Source organism: Pseudophryne corroboree, chromosome 6 (genome assembly GCF_028390025.1).
Source record: "Pseudophryne corroboree isolate aPseCor3 chromosome 6, aPseCor3.hap2, whole genome shotgun sequence".
Lineage (NCBI taxonomy): Eukaryota > Metazoa > Chordata > Amphibia > Anura > Myobatrachidae > Pseudophryne > Pseudophryne corroboree.
In genome coordinates this window covers 805,621,553-805,642,232 of record NC_086449.1, presented here as the reverse complement: position 1 = coordinate 805,642,232, position 20,680 = coordinate 805,621,553, and the positions used below count along the sequence as shown (strand labels likewise).

General features: G+C 48.2%; 1 protein-coding gene across 3 annotated transcripts in view; it reads right to left on the bottom strand.

The window, feature by feature from the left end:
* DGKI (diacylglycerol kinase iota) overlaps nt 1-19,372 on the bottom strand; it is a 439,065-nt gene extending 419,693 nt beyond the window's left edge. For all 3 annotated transcript variants that reach the window (XM_063928993.1, XM_063928994.1, XM_063928996.1), the window contains exon 1: nt 19,087-19,372. In XM_063928993.1, the coding sequence (XP_063785063.1) occupies nt 19,087-19,265 (179 nt within the window). In that variant the 5' untranslated portion in view covers nt 19,266-19,372. The remainder of the gene's footprint in view (nt 1-19,086) is intronic.
* Nucleotides 19,373-20,680: the final 1,308 nt, after the last annotated feature.

Sequence of the window (20,680 nt, the reverse complement as noted above, 5' to 3'; positions counted from 1 at the left end):
GCTGTACAAACAGATCTTGTGCAGTCTCTGAGCAGCCCAGGACTTACTCAGCCGCTGCGATCACATCAGCCTGTCCGGACCGGAATTGACGTCAGTCACCCGCCCTGCAAACACCTGGACACGACTGTGTTTTTCCAACCACTCCCTGAAAACGGTCAGTTGCCACCCACAAACGCCCTCTTCCTGTCAATCTCCTTGCGAACGCCCGTGCGAATGGATCCTTCGCACAAACCCATCGCTGAGCGGCGATCCGCTTTGTACCCATGTGACGCGCCTGCGCATTGCGGTGCATACACATGCGCAGTTTAGACCTGTTCGCACGCTGTACGAAAACGCAGCCTAGCAATCAGGTCTGAATTACCCCCATGGTTTTGCCCATTAGAGAAAAAGTTTGCTGTTGCGATCAGGCTGAATTAGGCCCAAAGTACCAGCCAATCATCTCCAGTCATTTTTCAAATACACCCAGTAAAATGGCAGTTGGGAGATGATTGGTTATTACTTTATCTATCTCTCTCTCTCGCCTGCCGAGCTTTGATAAATATCCTCCTACATATATATTAAAACAATTCAGATTAATAAAATGTCCATTCCACGCAGCATTTCTAAATTAGCATTTTGCGGAATTTATAGTCTACAAAGAGAGATGGGTAAAGCGCATCCAATTCATTTAGTTCCGTGGCGGAGTTCCGAATGTGGGCTTATCGACAGGGAGAATTCCGCTCAGAGCAACGGTGAAACATAACACATTCTGCAGCCAGAAGGGCGTGGTGTACACCTGGAACTGTGCTTACCTACACACGTACTTTGGTATAAATGTCGAACAGAGTGAATACATTTAAAGAAAATCCAACAATGTTTAAGAATGGAATATACAGTAGAACCTTTTAAGCAGTGGCGTATTTAGGCATGAAGGGTTCCAGAGCCGACCCTAACCAATATGATGCCCTAGGCAAAATTTTGTCTGGTGCCCCCTAGCACCACCGCTGGTTCCGCCTCTGACCTTTCACCTCTTTCCCTGCACCACCACCCCTCATCCATAGCAGTCCTTATTTTGGTGTTTGTACCCCCTATATTTTAAATAGGAACAGTTCGCACATTCGGCGCACAGCCCAAAAAGGGGTGTATTTTTGCTGGCAAGGGACATGGCCACACAATAGTAACCCCAATTCCAATTACGCCACACAGTACTGCAACTTTATTCACATTTGATCATGTGATAGTGTCCATAATTCATATTACATCCCACAGTAGTATCACTTTACCTTATAAACGTTACTCCACACAGTAGAGCCCCTTATTCATATTACATCACACTGAATTGCTCCTTATTCACATTACACCACACCCTATTGCTCTTTTTTCACATTAGACGACACAGTAGTGCCCTTTCTATACGCAATGCCACATAGTAGAGCACCTTATACACATAATGCCACAAAGTAATGCCCCTTACACATATGAGACACATTATTAATGTCCTTATAAACACAAGGCACCTTACACATTATGACAACCTTTATTAATGCCCTTTTACACATAATGTCCCTTACACATATGCTGCACATTATTAATGCCCTTATACACATAATGACACACATAGTGCCCCCTACACATTTGCTGCACATTATTAGTGCCCCTATACACATAATGACACACATACAGTAGTACCCTGTTACACATATGCCTCACATTATTAATGCCCTTATACACATAATGACACACATGCATTTTTACATGACACACATAATGCTCCTTACACATATTCTGAACACTACTGCACAACCAACCCACTCACATGCACACAGCACTCACACTGCCACTAACACTGTGACCTCTGCCTCTGCTTGGATACAGATGTGTCCTCATAAATCTTGCCTCAATGCTAACTTCGGGCACTTTTTTTTAATGAAAGTGCATCTTATTTGCATTGCTATGTGGCTAGGATACACAAGCAGCTTCTGCTGATTAAAATGATATGCAGCATGCCTATATACTGTGTGAGACTGTGGCTGTATCTGCACATGAAATGCTACACACAGAGTATCGGCATGCCGCATATAATTTTAATCAGCAGAAGCTGCTGATGCCCCTAGGCATATCAAATGCCCTAGGCAATTGCCTAGTTTGCCTATGCCTATGGCCGGCTCTGAAGGGTTCCATATGTACATGTTGAAGACCCCTTTCCAAAAAATATTGAGCATGTGGAAAAAGTGCAGTATATGCATAGGATGGAACAAAGACACTGGCACAGTGCTAGAGCTGCAGCTAACTGGTGAACATATGCCATATCTCTGGTCATTCTTCAGAACTGTCGCCATATTTCCAAAAAATAAATCACTGGATATTCTGCGCGGGTGGCGGCCGGGTAAAACACTGCAATGGGTGCAGAGGGGCGGTGCGGGCCCACGCAGATAGGCATATTTATAACAGGCACAGGGTAACGGGGTTCACATGAGCCCCTGGATCCACAGAGGAACCGCATTGCACACCCTGCACCCAGAGTATACCTACCTGGTGCTGGCAGGCGGGTCTCCACTCCTACGTGGCACCATCTTCTCAGTGACATCTTCGAAAAGATGGTGCTGCGCAGTCAAAACAAAGACTGTCTTGCTATCTTGCGTGCATGCACTAGAGGGTGGACCAGCTTGCTGGCACCAGGTAGAATGTGGAGGGGCAGGGGGGATGCCCGCTGCTCAGTTGAGGGAGGCCCACTGCAGACCCTGCATCCACTGTAGACAAGCCACTTCTTTTAAGTGCCGATACAAAATGGCGCCTGTTATTTTGTGGGGTGCACCAACATTCAGGAGGACACAGCCTTCTGTATGGAACCAAGCACAACAGACACAATGGCAGATTGCTGCTTGTCCTACGTACGTAGAATACTGTCTGCTCTTCCCTGACCGCTGTTCCCTCTGGAGGGATCCATTTCACAGACATAAAACAAAACATCCTGATTTTCAGTAACCGAATCTCATCGATGCAAGTAGCACTGACAACGACAACAGCACATTAGCATTACTGGTAGGTGTCATCATTAGACTAAGTGTCTGAGCCGCCAATTAGTCAGGACGGACCTCCGAGACTAGGGTTAGAGCTACTTCTCCCGATCCTGTGGCTGCAGTAATTGAGAATATGTCATATACTGAACGGCACAGAAGGAATTACTTACGAACGGAGTGCAGACTTCCATTAACCCGTAACAGCCAATCAATTAGCTCTGATTGATCGAGCGCAAGTTAGACAGCAAATGTCTGATGGATTCTTGTATTTGTTCTTTGTTAATAGCCCCATCCCCCCTCATCAATGGTCGGTGTGTGGGAAAACAACGCTCATCGAAGCCTAGGTCATCTCTTCACAGGAGCTGTAAGACGCACTCAGCTGCTACTTATAATTTTATAGAATGCACTTTATAAATGTTACCTCAACACTAACTGGTTGCCATGGGCAACTTCTCCACTGGCTCACTTCTCCGCTCTTTTCACTGCTTCATGAATAGACCCCTCAGTAACGTAACCTCAGCGCGGAGCTATAGGATGGCGTGCTATGGTGCTTCCTCTAGAGGAGCAACGCATGGAGAAGCGAGCCAACCACGTACAGGTCCATTCTCTTCCATAATTTTTATCCAGCCGCAGAGTCAGTGAGTGATTACTAAGTTTTGCTGGTGACGGCTCGGGGTATAACAGCTCCATGGTTTGTAGATTCAGGATGCTTGCAATAGTTCCGCTGCATTCTTATCTTACAAAGGAGACGCTATTGGCCAGAGCCTGAAATAAGGTTTAATATATACCCTGAATATATACCTTGTTTGCCTGTATAACTGCACTAATACCATACACTCCTACCTTATCAACTTATCACCTACTGTACATACAGTAACTAACCTGTGTCACATTATCCATCCCCACAGTCTCAATCATATCCACCTACCTGTACAACAGGAGACACATCTTCTCCCCCACGTGCGCTATCATAATATACAAGCCTATATGGTCCAGCAGATGTGTAGGTCTGTACCTACTCATAACTGCCTATAATGTACAGATTTCATGAGGCAGGAAGATATGGTGGACCTCCAAAGTGGAAGAACCTGGAAAAATGGGTGGTGTTTAGCTCAAATCTGGGCGTCCTATAGTGGATCTGGATGGGGTTTGTGTGGAAACTGGGTGGAGTTTGGTCTGATCTGGGGTGAGGCTTATGCATGTCTAAGGGTAGGTGTACCTACTGCATATGTCCAATCTCTCCTCACACAACTGTAGAGCTACATACCATTTGTCTGAAATGTCCAGGCTACAACAAGAGTACCGGCTCCCCGCAGTCTCCATATTGCCAAAATTACCATGGTCCTACATCAGTATCAAAAATCCCTACCTCTATTCACCTCTGGGGGGGAGGGGGGAGGGGGGGGGGGGTATACATTGCAGTGTTTGGTCCCTTAGGAGCCCGGCACGATGCACCTCTCTGGCATATCTCAGGGGTACTTACTTTACCACATCCAAACATTATAGAATGTGAAAACAGGACAAACTAAAACTGCTCACAACCCACCAGAACCTCGCCCCAATCCTCCCCCCAGAAATACCCACTCAGCTCCTGTCGAGGTCCATGACTTGGGACTTTCTTGGCACAATGGGAAACGGTTTGCCTCATGGAGATGTGCGTAAAAAACACGCAATGCTTCTGTGCCGCAATAAATGGAGGTGGGCACTAGCACATTGCACGAAGCTCCAGCCGGACCCGGCACTGCATTGAATCTGCCTCTCTGTGCATAGAGGGGAAGATGTACTAAGCAGTGAAAAGAGTGGAGAAGTGAGCCAGTGGAGAAGTTGCCCATGGCAACCAATCAGCTGCTCTGTATACTTTTATAGTATGCAAATTCTAAATGCTACAACAAAGCTGGTTGGTTGCCATGGGCAACTTCTCCACTGGCTCACTTTCCCACTCTTTTCACTGCTTAGTACATCTCCCATAAAGCATCTCATTGTCAGCAAATTGCCGTTATCAGAGTAATCATTGCATGCATCATTTAAAGTCAACAAAAGCACAAAACATCAGCACAAATGCTTTTTCTTGTAAGGTCACACAGCCACTTGGCACAGGTGGGTACAGGTGGGTTATGACATGCCCTACACACCAATGAGTGCCACCTCTACCAACATATCACTTCTGTGTATTCCCCATAAGCAGTAACAGTAACGCGTATTACATGATAATACAATGTCACTCCTCTGGTAGATCACAAAGCTCATTATATTTATATGACATACTGCAATAATCCCGTCACCTTTATAGTTTGTGTCACAGGGACCCTCTTATTTCATACACAGCACAGGTGACTAATCTCATGTGCAGACTTCTATGTCACAGTGTACTCCAACACCTGTGTGTAACAGTGTACTCCATCACCTGTATGTCACAGTGTACTCCAACACCTGTACATCACAGTGTACTCCATCACCTGTATGTCACAGTGTACTCCATCACCTGTGTGTAACAGTGTACTCCATCACCTGTGTGTCACAGTGTACTCCATCACCTGTATGTCACAGTGTACTCCAACACCTGTACATCACAGTGTACTCCATCACCTGTATGTCACAGTGTACTCCATCACCTGTGTGTAACAGTGTACTCCAACACCTGTGTGTAACAGTGTACTCCAACACCTGTATGTCACAGTGTACTCCATCACCTGTGTGTAACAGTGTACTCCATCACCTGTGTGTAACAGTGTACTCCAACACCTGTGTGTAACAGTGTACTCCAACACCTGTATGTCACAGTGTACTCCATCACCTGTGTGTCACAGTGTACTCCATCACCTGTGTGTCACAGTGTACTCCATCACCTGTGTGTAACAGTGTACTCCATCACCTGTACATCACAGTGTACTCCAACACCTGTACGTCACAGTGTACTCCATCACCTGTGTGTAACAGTGTACTCCAACACCTGTATGTCACAGTGTACTCCAACACCTGTGTGTAACAGTGTACTCCAACACCTGTATGTCACAGTGTACTCCATCACCTGTGTGTCACAGTGTACTCCATCACCTGTGTGTCACAGTGTACTCCATCACCTGTGTGTAACAGTGTACTCCATCACCTGTACATCACAGTGTACTCCAACACCTGTACGTCACAGTGTACTCCATCACCTGTGTGTAACAGTGTACTCCAACACCTGTATGTCACAGTGTACTCCAACACCTGTGTGTAACAGTGTACTCCAACACCTGTATGTCACAGTGTACTCCATCACCTGTGTGTCACAGTGTACTCCATCACCTGTGTGTAACAGTGTACTCCATCACCTGTGTGTAACAGTGTACTCCATCACCTGTACATCACAGTGTACTCCAACACCTGTATGTCACAGTGTACTCCATCACCTGCGTGTAACAGTGTACTCCAACACCTGTGTGTCACAGTGTACTCCATCACCTGTGTGTCACAGTGTACTCCATCACCTGTGTGTAACAGTGTACTCCAATACCTGTGTGTAACAGTGTACTCCAACACCTGTATGTCACAGTGTACTCCATCACCTGTGTGTAACAGTGTACTCCATCACCTGTGTGTAACAGTGTACTCCAACACCTGTATGTCACAGTGTACTCCATCACCTGTGTGTCACAGTGTACTCCAACACCTGTGTGTAACAGTGTACTCCAACACCTGTATGTCACAGTGTACTCCATCACCTGTGTGTAACAGTGTACTCCATCACCTGTGTGTAACAGTGTACTCCAACACCTGTATGTCACAGTGTACTCCATCACCTGTGTGTAACAGTGTACTCCAACACCTGTGTGTAACAGTGTACTCCAACACCTGTATGTCACAGTGTACTCCATCACCTGTGTGTAACAGTGTACTCCATCACCTGCGTGTAACAGTGTACTCCAACACCTGTGTGTCACAGTGTACTCCATCACCTGCGTGTCACAGTGTACTCCATCACCTGCGTGTCACAGTGTACTCCATCACCTGTGTGTAACAGTGTACTCCATCACCTGTGTGTAACAGTGTACTCCAACACCTGTATGTCACAGTGTACTCCAACACCTGTGTGTAACAGTGTACTCCAACACCTGTGTGTAACAGTGTACTCCATCACCTGTGTGTCACAGTGTACTCCATCACCTGTGTGTAACAGTGTACTCCAATACCTGTGTGTAACAGTGTACTCCAACACCTGTATGTCACAGTGTACTCCATCACCTGTGTGTAACAGTGTACTCCATCACCTGTGTGTAACAGTGTACTCCAACACCTGTATGTCACAGTGTACTCCATCACCTGTGTGTAACAGTGTACTCCAACACCTGTGTGTAACAGTGTACTCCAACACCTGTGTGTAACAGTGTACTCCATCACCTGTGTGTAACAGTGTACTCCATCACCTGTGTGTAACAGTGTACTCCAACACCTGTATGTCACAGTGTACTCCATCACCTGTGTGTAACAGTGTACTCCAACACCTGTGTGTAACAGTGTACTCCAACACCTGTATGTCACAGTGTACTCCATCACCTGTGTGTAACAGTGTACTCCAACACCTGTGTGTAACAGTGTACTCCAACACCTGTATGTCACAGTGTACTCCATCACCTGCGTGTCACAGTGTACTCCATCACCTGTATGTCACAGTGTACTCCATCACCTGTATGTCACAGTGTACTCCAACACCTGTATGTCACAGTGTACTCCAACACCTGTATGTCACAGTGTACTCCAACACCTGTATGTCACAGTGTACTCCAACACCTGTACGTCACAGTGTACTCCATCACCTGTACATCACAGTGTACTCCATCACCTGTACATCACAGTGTACTCCATCACCTGTACATCACAGTGTACTCCATCACCTGCGTGTCACAGTGTACTCCATCACCTGTGTGTAACAGTGTACTCCAACACCTGTGTGTCACAGTGTACTCCATCACCTGTACGTCACAGTGTACTCCATCACCTGTACATCACAGTGTACTCCATCACCTGTACATCACAGTGTACTCCATCACCTGTACATCACAGTGTACTCCATCACCTGTACATCACAGTGTACTCCATCACCTGTACATCACAGTGTACTCCATCACCTGCGTGTCACAGTGTACTCCATCACCTGTGTGTAACAGTGTACTCCAACACCTGTGTGTCACAGTGTACTCCATCACCTGTACATCACAGTGTACTCCATCACCTGTACATCACAGTGTACTCCATCACCTGTACATCACAGTGTACTCCATCACCTGCGTGTCACAGTGTACTCCATCACCTGTATGTCACAGTGTACTCCATCACCTGTATGTCACAGTGTACTCCATCACCTGCGTGTCACAGTGTACTCCATCACCTGTGTGTAACAGTGTACTCCATCACCTGTGTGTAACAGTGTACTCCATCACCTGTGTGTAACAGTGTACTCCAACACCTGTATGTCACAGTGTACTCCATCACCTGTGTGTAACAGTGTACTCCAACACCTGTATGTCACAGTGTACTCCATCACCTGCGTGTCACAGTGTACTCCATCACCTGTGTGTAACAGTGTACTCCATCACCTGTGTGTAACAGTGTACTCCATCACCTGTGTGTAACAGTGTACTCCAACACCTGTATGTCACAGTGTACTCCATCACCTGCGTGTCACAGTGTACTCCATCACCTGTGTGTAACAGTGTACTCCATCACCTGTGTGTAACAGTGTACTCCATCACCTGTGTGTAACAGTGTACTCCATCACCTGTATGTCACAGTGTACTCCAACACCTGTATGTCAGAGTGTACTCCAACACCTGTATGTCACAGTGTACTCCATCACCTGCATGTCACAGTGTACTCCATCACCTGTGTGTCACAGTGTACTCCAATACCTGTATGTCACAGTGTACTCCAATACCTGTATGTCACAGTGTACTCCATCACCTGCATGTCACAGTGTACTCCATCACCTGTGTGTAACAGTGTACTCCAATACCTGTACATCACAGTGTACTCCAACACCTGTTTGTCACAGTGTACTCCAACACCTGTACGTCACAGTGTACTCCAACACCTGTATGTCACAGTGTACTCCAACACCTGTATGTCACAGTGTACTCCAACACCTGTACGTCACAGTGTACTCCATCACCTGCGTGTCACAGTGTACTCCAACACCTGTATGTCACAGTGTACTCCAATACCTGTATGTCACAGTGTACTCCATCACCTACATGTCACAGTGTACTCCATCACCTGTGTGTAACAGTGTACTCCAATACCTGTATGTCACAGTGTACTCCAATACCTGTATGTCACAGTGTACTCCATCACCTGCATGTCACAGTGTACTCCAACACCTGTTTGTCACAGTGTACTCCAACACCTGTATGTCACAGTGTACTCCAACACCTGTACGTCACAGTGTACTCCATCACCTGCGTGTCACAGTGTACTCCAACACCTGTATGTCACAGTGTACTCCATCACCTGTATGTCACAGTGTACTCCAATACCTGTATGTCACAGTGTACTCCATCACCTGCATGTCACAGTGTACTCCATCACCTGTGTGTCACAGTGTACTCCAATACCTGTATGTCACAGTGTACTCCAATACCTGTATGTCACAGTGTACTCCATCACCTGCATGTCACAGTGTACTCCATCACCTGTGTGTAACAGTGTACTCCAATACCTGTACATCACAGTGTACTCCAACACCTGTATGTCACAGTGTACTCCAACACCTGTTTGTCACAGTGTACTCCAACACCTGTTTGTCACAGTGTACTCCAACACCTGTATGTCACAGTGTACTCCAACACCTGTACGTCACAGTGTACTCCATCACCTGCATGTCACAGTGTACTCCAACACCTGTTTGTCACAGTGTACTCCAACACCTGTATGTCACAGTGTACTCCAACACCTGTACGTCACAGTGTACTCCATCACCTGCATGTCACAGTGTACTCCAACACCTGTTTGTCACAGTGTACTCCAACACCTGTATGTCACAGTGTACTCCAACACCTGTATGTCACAGGGTACTCCAACACCTGTACGTCACAGTGTACTCCATCACCTGCGTGTCACAGTGTACTCCAACACCTGTATGTCACAGTGTACTCCAATACCTGTATGTCACAGTGTACTCCATCACCTACATGTCACAGTGTACTCCATCACCTGTGTGTAACAGTGTACTCCAATACCTGTATGTCACAGTGTACTCCAATACCTGTATGTCACAGTGTACTCCATCACCTGCATGTCACAGTGTACTCCAACACCTGTTTGTCACAGTGTACTCCAACACCTGTATGTCACAGTGTACTCCAACACCTGTACGTCACAGTGTACTCCATCACCTGCGTGTCACAGTGTACTCCAACACCTGTATGTCACAGTGTACTCCATCACCTGTATGTCACAGTGTACTCCAATACCTGTATGTCACAGTGTACTCCATCACCTGCATGTCACAGTGTACTCCATCACCTGTGTGTCACAGTGTACTCCAATACCTGTATGTCACAGTGTACTCCAATACCTGTATGTCACAGTGTACTCCATCACCTGCATGTCACAGTGTACTCCATCACCTGTGTGTAACAGTGTACTCCAATACCTGTACATCACAGTGTACTCCAACACCTGTATGTCACAGTGTACTCCAACACCTGTATGTCACAGTGTACTCCAACACCTGTATGTCACAGTGTACTTCAACACCTGTATGTCACAGTGTACTCCAACACCTGTATGTCACAGTGTACTCCATCACCTGTATGTAACAGTGTACTCCAATACCTGTACATCACAGTGTACTCCAACACCTGTTTGTCACAGTGTACTCCAACACCTGTATGTCACAGTGTACTCCAACACCTGTACGTCACAGTGTACTCCATCACCTGCGTGTCACAGTGTACTCCAACACCTGTATGTCACAGTGTACTCCATCACCTGTATGTCACAGTGTACTCCAATACCTGTATGTCACAGTGTACTCCATCACCTGCATGTCACAGTGTACTCCAATACCTGTATGTCACAGTGTACTCCAATACCTGTATGTCACAGTGTACTCCATCACCTGCATATCACAGTGTACTCCATCACCTGTGTGTAACAGTGTACTCCAATACCTGTACATCACAGTGTACTCCAACACCTGTATGTCACAGTGTACTCCAACACCTGTATGTCACAGTGTACTCCAACACCTGTATGTCACAGTGTACTCCAACACCTGTATGTCACAGTGTACTCCAACACCTGTATGTCACAGTGTACTCCAACACCTGTACGTCACAGTGTACTCCATCACCTGTATGTCACAGTGTACTCCAACACCTGTACGTCACAGTGTACTCCAACACCTGGGTGTCACAGTGTACTCCAACACCTGTACGTCACAGTGTACTCCATCATCTGTACGTCACAGTGTACTCCAACACCTGTACGTCACAGTGTACTCTATCACCTGCGTGTCACAGTGTACTCCAACACCTGTATGTCACAGTGTACTCCAACACCTGTACGTCACAGTGTACTCCAACACCTGGGTGTCACAGTGTACTCCAACACCTGTACGTCACAGTGTACTCCAACACCTGTACGTCACAGTGTACTCCAACACCTGGGTGTCACAGTGTACTCCAACACCTGTACGTCACAGTGTACTCCAACACCTGGGTGTCACAGTGTACTCCAACACCTGTATGTCACAGTGTACTCCAACACCTGTACGTCACAGTGTACTCCAACACCTGGGTGTCACAGTGTACTCCAACACCTGTACGTCACAGTGTACTCCAACACCTGGGTGTCACAGTGTACTCCAACACCTGTACATCACAGTGTACTCCAACACCTGTACGTCACAGTGTACTCCAACACCTGTTTATCACAGTGTACTCTAACACCTGTATGTCAAAATGTACTCCACCACCTGGGTGTCACAGTGTACTCCAACACCTGCGTGTCACAGTGTACTCCATCACCTGCGTGTCACAGTGTACTCCATCACCTGTGTGTAACAGTGTACTCCAACACCGGTATGTCACAGTGTACTACATCACCTGTGTGTAACGGTGTACTCCAATACCTGTACATCACAGTGTACTCCAACACCTGCGTGTCACAGTGTACTCCATCACCTGTGTATCACAGTGTACTCCATCACCTGTGTGTCACAGTGTACTCCATCACCTGTGTGTCACAGTGTACTCCATCACCTGTACGTCACAGTGTACTCCATCACCTGTGTGTCACAGTGTACTCCATCACCTGTTTATCACAGTGTACTCCATCACCTGTATGTCACAGTGTACTCCATCACCTGTATGTCAAAATGTACTCCACCACCTGGGTGTCACAGTGTACTCCATCACCTGTTTATCATAGTGTACTCTAACACCTGTATGTCACAGTGTACTCCATCACCTGTATGTCACAGTGTACTCCAACTCCAGGATGTCACAGTGTACTCCATCACCTGTACGTCACAGTGTACTCCAATACCTGGATGTCACAGTGTACTCTATCACCTGTATGTCCCAGTATACTCCATTGTCTGCATGTCACAGTGTACTCCAACACCTGTACATCACTGTGTACTCCACCGCATGTACGTCACAGTGTACTCCAATACCTGTATGTCACAGTGTACTCCATCGCCTGTATGTCACAGTGTACTCCAATACCTGTATGTCACAGTGTACTCCAATACCTGTACGTCACATACGTCACAGTGTACTCCATCACCTATATGTCACAGTGTACTCCATCACCTGTGTGTCACAGTGTACTCCACCACCTGTGTCAGTGTACTCCATCACCTGTACGTCACAGTGTACTCCATCACCTGTATGTCAAAATGTACTCCACCACCTGGGTGTCACAGTGTACTCCAACACCTGTACGTCACAGTGTACTCCATCACCTGTTTATCACAGTGTACTCCATCACCTGTGTGTCACAGTGTACTCCATCACCTGTGTCAGTGTACTCCATCACCTGTACGTCACAGTGTACTCCATCACCTGTGTGTCACAGTGTACTCCATCACCTGTTTATCACAGTGTACTCCATCACCTGTATGTCAAAATGTACTCCAACCCCGGGATGTCACAGTGTACTCCATCACCTGTACGTCACAGTGTACTCCAATACCTGGATATCACAGTGTACTCCAACACCTGTGTGTCACAGTGTACTCATCACCTACATGTCACAGTGTACTCCACCACCTGTGTGTCACAGTGTACTCCAACAACTGTACGTCACAGTGTACTCCATCTCCTGTACGTCACAGTGTACTTCAATACCTGTACGTCACATACGTCACAGTGTACTCCATCACCTGTACGTCACAGTGTACTCCAATACCTGTACATCACAGTGTGCTCCATCGCCTGTATGTCACAGTATACTACATCACCTGCGTGTCACAGTGTACTCCAACACCTGTGCATCAGTGTACTCCAACACCTGTACGTCACAGTGTACTCCAACACCTGTACGTCACAGTGTACTCCATCACCTGTTTATCACAGTGTACTCTAACACCTGTATGTCAAAGTGTACTCCACCACCTGCGTGTCACAGTGTACTCCATCACCTGTGTGTCACAGTGTACTCCATCACCTGTGTGTCACAGTGTACTCCAATACCTGGATATCACAGTGTACTCCATCACCTGTACGTCACAGTGTACTCCATCACCTGTACGTCACAGTGTACTCCATCACCTGTACGTCACAGTGTACTCCAATACCTGTACGTCACATACGTCACAGTGTACTCCATCACCTGTACGTCACAGTGTACTCCATCACCTGTACGTCACAGTGTACTCCATCACCTGTATGTCAAAATGTACTCCACCACCTGGGTGTCACAGTGTACTCCATCACCTGTTTATCATAGTGTACTCTAACACCTGTATGTCACAGTGTACTCCATCACCTGTATGTCACAGTGTACTCCAACTCCAGGATGTCACAGTGTACTCCATCACCTGTACGTCACAGTGTACTCCAATACCTGGATGTCACAGTGTACTCTATCACCTGTATGTCCCAGTGTACTCCATTGTCTGCATGTCACAGTGTACTCCAACACCTGTACATCACTGTGTACTCCACCGCATGTACGTCACAGTGTACTCCAATACCTGTATGTCACAGTGTACTCCATCGCCTGTATGTCACAGTGTACTCCAATACCTGTATGTCACAGTGTACTCCAATACCTGTACGTCACATACGTCACAGTGTACTCCATCACCTATATGTCACAGTGTACTCCATCACCTGTGTGTCACAGTGTACTCCACCACCTGTGTCAGTGTACTCCATCACCTGTACGTCACAGTGTACTCCATCACCTGTATGTCAAAATGTACTCCACCACCTGGGTGTCACAGTGTACTCCAACACCTGTACGTCACAGTGTACTCCATCACCTGTTTATCACAGTGTACTCCATCACCTGTGTGTCACAGTGTACTCCATCACCTGTGTCAGTGTACTCCATCACCTGTACGTCACAGTGTACTCCATCACCTGTGTGTCACAGTGTACTCCATCACCTGTTTATCACAGTGTACTCCATCACCTGTATGTCAAAATGTACTCCAACCCCGGGATGTCACAGTGTACTCCATCACCTGTACGTCACAGTGTACTCCAATACCTGGATATCACAGTGTACTCCAACACCTGTGTGTCACAGTGTACTCCATCACCTGTACGTCACAGTGTACTCCATCACCTGTACGTCACAGTGTACTCCATCACCTGTACGTCACAGTGTACTCCAATACCTGTACATCACAGTGTGCTCCATCGCCTGCATGTCACAGTATACTACATCACCTGCGTGTCACAGTGTACTCCAACACCTGTGCATCAGTGTACTCCAACACCTGCGTGTCACAGTGTACTCTAACACCTGTATGTCAAAGTGTACTCCACCACCTGCGTGTCACAGTGTACTCCATCACCTGTGTGTCACCGTGTACTCCAACCCCGGGATGTCACAGTGTACTCCATCACCTGTACGTCACAGTGTACTCCAATACCTGGATATCACAGTGTACTCCATCACCTGTTTGTCACAGTGTACTCCATCACCAGTACGTCACAGTGTACTCCAACACCTGTAGGTCACAGTGTACTCCAATACCTGTATGTCACAGTGTACTCCATCACCTGTAGGTCACAGTGTACTCCAATACCTGTATGTCACAGTGTACTCCAACACCTGTACGTCACAGTGTACTCCATCACCTGTAGGTCACAGTGTACTCCAATACCTGTATGTCACAGTGTACTCCAATACCTGTATGTCACAGTGTACTCCAATACCTGTACGTCACAGTGTACTCCAATACCTGTACGTCACAGTGTACTCCAATACCTGTATGTCACAGTGTACTCCAATACCTGTATGTCACAGTGTACTCCAATACCTGTATGTCACAGTGTACTCCATCACCTGTATGTCACAGTGTACTCCAATACCTGTATGTCACAGTGTACTCCAACACCTGCATGTCACAGTGTACTCCAATACCTGTATGTCACAGTGTACTCCAATACCTGTATGTCACACTGTACTCCAATACCTGTATGTCACAGTGTACTCCAATACCTGTATGTCACAGTGTACTCCAACACCTGTATGTCACAGCGTACTCCAATACTTGTATGTCACAGTGTACTCCAATACCTGTATGTCACACTGTACTCCATCACCTGTATGTCACAGTGTACTCCATCACCTGTGTGTAACACTGTACTCCATCACCTGTACGTCACAGTGTACTCCAACACCTGTATGTCACAGCGTACTCCAATACTTGTATGTCACAGTGTACTCCAATACCTGTATGTCACACTGTACTCCATCACCTGTATGTCACAGTGTACTCCAACACCTGTATGTCACAGTGTACTGCAATACCTGTATGTCACACTGTACTCCATCACCTGTACGTCACAGTGTACTCCAACACTTGTATGTCACAGTGTACTCCATCACCCATTTATCATAGTGTACTCCATCACCTGTACGTCACAGTGTACTCCAACACATCAACACATGCATGTTACAGTGTACTCATACTCCAACACCTGCTTGTCAGTGTACTTCAAAACATGCGTGTCACAGTGTCCATAATGTATGGATGTAAATCCAGTGTCTGTGGGGGTAATTCCAAGTTGATCGCAGCAGGATTTTTTTTAGCAGTTGGGCAAAACCATGTGCACTGCAGGGGAGGCAGATATAACATGTGCAGAGAGAGTTAGATTTGGGTGGGGTGTGTTCAATCTGCAATCTAATTTGCAGTGTAAAAATAAAGCAGCCAGTATTTACCCTGCACAGAAATAAAATAACCCACCCAAATGTAACTCTCTCTGCACATGTTATATCTGCCCCCCCTGCAGTGCACATGGTTTTGCCCAACTGAACTGCTAAAAAAAATCCTGCTGCGATCAACTTGGAATTACCCCCATGTCCCATCCCCCTTACCTGTACACCCAGTGTCACAGTGTACCCCTCTCCCATGTGTCAGTATCTCCCTCTCCCATGTGTCAGTGTCATTTCTTCCTGTACATCTAGTGCCAAAGTGTCCCCATCACATGTGTCACTATCCCCCCCAAACATGTACATATAGTGCCACTGTCTCCCCCATACCTGTACATCTAGTGTCATAGTGTCCCCTCTCCTATGTGTCCCCTCCTCACCTGCACATCCAGTGTCAGTGTCCCCTCTCCCATGTGTCAGTGCCCCTCCTACCTGTACATACAGTTCCAGTGTCACAGTGTCCCCTCTCCATGTGTCCCCTCATCACCTGCATATCCAGTGTCACAGTGTCCCCTCTCCATGTGTCCCCTCATCACCTGCATATCCAGTGTCATAGTGTCCCCTCTCCCATGTGTCAGTGCCCCTCCTACCTGTACATACAGTTCCAGTGTCACAGTGTCCCCTCTCCCATGTGTCCCCTCATCACCTGCATATCCAGTGTCATAGTGGCCCCTCTCCCATGTGTCCCCTCCTCACCTGTACATCCAGTGTCACAGTGTCCCCTCTCCCATGTGTCCCCTCATCACCTGCATATCCAGTGTCATAGTGGCCCCTCTCCCATGTGTCCCCTCCTCACCTGTACATCCAGTGTCATAGTGTCCCCTCTCCCATGTGTCAGTGCCCCTCCTACCTGCACATACAGTTCCAGTGTCACAGTGTCCCCTCTCCATGTGTCCCCTCATCACCTGCATATCCAGTGTCATAGTGGCCCCTCTCCCATGTGTCCCCTCCTCACCTGTACATCCAGTGTCAATGTCCGCTTTCCTATGTGTCAGTGCCCCTACTACCTGTACATACAATTCCAGTGTCCCCTCTTCCATGTGTCCCCTCAACACCTACACATCCAGTGTCAGTGTCCCCTCTACCATGTGTCCCCTTCTCACCTGCACATACAGTGTCATAGTGTCCCCTCTATGTGTCCCTTCCTCACCTGCACATCCAGGGTCACAGTGGCCCCCTCTCCTATGTGTCAGTGTCCCCTCCTCATCTGCACATCCAGTGTCACAGTGTCCCCTCTCCCATGTGTCAATGTCCCCTCCTCATCTGCACATCCAGTGTCACAGTGTCCCCTCTCCCATGTGTCAGTGTCCCCTCCTCACCTGCACATCCAGGTTCACAGTTTCCCCTCTCCTATGTGTTCCCTCGTCACCTGCACATCCAGTGTCAGTGTCCCCTCGTCACCTGCACATCCAGTGTCACAGTGCCCTCTCCCATATGTCAGTGTCCCCTCCTCACCTGCACATGCAGTGTCACAGTGCCCTCTCCCATGTGTCAGTGTCCCCTCCTCACCTGCACATGCAGTGTCACAGTGCCCTCTCCCATGTGTCAGTGTCCCCTCCTCACCTGCACATACAGTGTCACAGTGCCCCCTCTCCCATGTGTCAGTGTCCCCTCCTCACCTGCACATACAGTGTCACAGTGCCCTCTCTCCCATGTGTCAGTGTCCCCTCCTCACCTGCACATACAGTGTCACAGTGTCCCTCTCATGTGTCCTGCATGACAGTGTACCCTCTCCCATGTGTCCTGTATGACAGTGTCCCCTCCCCATGTGTCCTGTATGACGGTGTCCCCTCTCCCATGTGTCCTGTATGAAAGTGTCCCCCTCTCCCATGTGTCCTGTATGACAGTGTACCCTCTCCCATGTGTCCTGTATGACAGTGTACCCTCTCCCATGTGTCCTGTATGACAGTGTACCCTCTCCCATGTGTCCTGTATGACAGTGCCCCCTCTCCCATGTGTCCTGTATGACAGTGTCCCCTCTCCCATGTGTCCTGTATGACGGTGCCCCCTCTCCCAAGTGTCCTGTATGACAGTGCCCCCTCTCCCATGTGTCCTGTATGACAGTGTCCCCTCTCCCATGTGTCCTGTATGACAGTGTCCCCTCTCCCATGTGTCCTGTATGACAGTGTCCCCTCTCCCATGTGTCCTGTATGACAGTGTACCCTCTCCCATGTGTCCTGTAGGACAGTGCCCCCTCTCCCATGTGTCCTGTATGACAGTGTACCCTCTCCCATGTGTCCTGTATGACAGTGTCCCCTCTCCCATGTGTCCTGTATGACTGTGTCCCCCTCTCCCATGTGTCCTGTATGACAGTGTCCCCTCTCCCATGTGTCCTGTATGACAGTGTCCCCTCTGCCATGTGTCCTGTATGACAGTGTACCCTCTCCCATGTGTCCTGTATGACAGTGTCCCCTCTGACAGTGTACCCTCTTCCATGTGTCCTGTATGACAGTGCCCCCTCTCCCATGTGCCCTGTATGACAGTGCCCCCTCTCCCATGTGTCCTGTATGACAGTGTCCCCTCTCCCATGTGTCCTGTATGACAGTGTCCCCTCTCCCATGTGTCCTGTATGACAGTGTACCCTCTCCCATGTGTCCTGTATGACAGTGTCCCCTCCCTATGTGTCCTGTATGACAGTGTACCCTCTCCCATGTGTCCTGTATGACAGTGTCCCCTCTCCCATGTGTCCTGTATGACAGTGGCCACTCACCTGTAGGACACCTGTTTCCGGAAGGTCAGGTTCCGGAGCTTCTCCTCCACGGACTCCTCCCTATCCCTGTGCCCGGTTCCCGGCTCCTGCACAGCGGATTCCCCGGCCGTGTCCTGGCCTCCCTCGGCTCCCTGGCACCCGGTGTCCCTGCTCTGAGCTCCGTCGAGAGGCGGGTTCATATCTGTGCCGGCCCGGGGGCTGAGCGGGGAGTCCCGGGCACAGTCACAGCTCCGCTCCCAGGCAGCGCTGCAAATGGAGGAGGCGCTGCGGCAGCATCCATGGGGGGAGACCGGGGCATTGTGGGAAACTCCTCCCTGACCAATCGCGGCCAAGCAGCCCCCCTCTCTCCCCGCCGGCCCCCTCATCAGCACTGTACCACCCATATACTCCCTCATCAGCACTGTACCACCCATATACTCCCTCATCACCAGTGTACCACCCATATACTCCCTCATCAGCACTGTACCACCCATATACTCCCTCATCACCAGTGTACCACCCATATACTCCCTCATCAGCACTGTACCACCCATATACTCCCTCATCACCAGTGTACCACCCATATACTCCCTCATCAGCACTGTACCACCCATATATTCCCTCATCACCAGTGTACCACCCATATACTCCCTCATCAGCACTGTACCACCCATATACTCCCTCATCAGCACTGTACTACCCATATACTCCCTCATCACCAGTGTACCACCCATATACTCCCTCATCAGCACTGTACTACCCATATACTCCCTCATCTCCAGTGTACCACCTATATACTCCCTCATCAGCACTGTACCACCCATATACTCCCTCATCAGCACTGTACCACCCATATACTCCCTCATCAGCACTGTACCACCCATATACTCCCTCATCACCAGTGTACCACCCATACACTCCCTCCTTACACTGATAAACCACCCATATACTCCCTCCTCACCAGTGTACCACCCATATACTCCCTCATCACCAGTGTACCACCCATATACTCCCTCATCACCAGTGTACCAGCCATATACTCCCTCATCAGCACTGTACCACCCATATACTCCCTCATCACCAGTGTACCACCCATATACTCCCTCATCAGCAATGTACCACCAATATACTCCCTCATCACCAGTGTACCACCCTTATACTCCCAACTTACACTGATATACCACCCATATACTCCCTCATCAGCAATGTACCACCCATATACTCCCTCATCACCAGTGTACCACCCATATACTCCCTCATCAGCAATGTACCACCCATATACTCCCTCATCACCAGTGTACCACCCATATACTCCCTGATCAGCACTGTACCACCCATATATTCCCTCATCAGCACTGTACCACCCATATACTCCCTCATCACCAATGTACCACCCATATACTCCCTCCTTACACTGATATACCACCCATATACTCCCTCATCACCAGTGTACCACCCATATACTCCCTCATCACCAGTGTACCACCCATATACTCCCTCATCACCAGTGTACCACCCATATACTCCCTCAACAGTGTACCACCCATATACTCCCTCATCAGCACTGTACCACCCATTTACTCCCTCATCAGCACTGAACCACCCATATACTCCC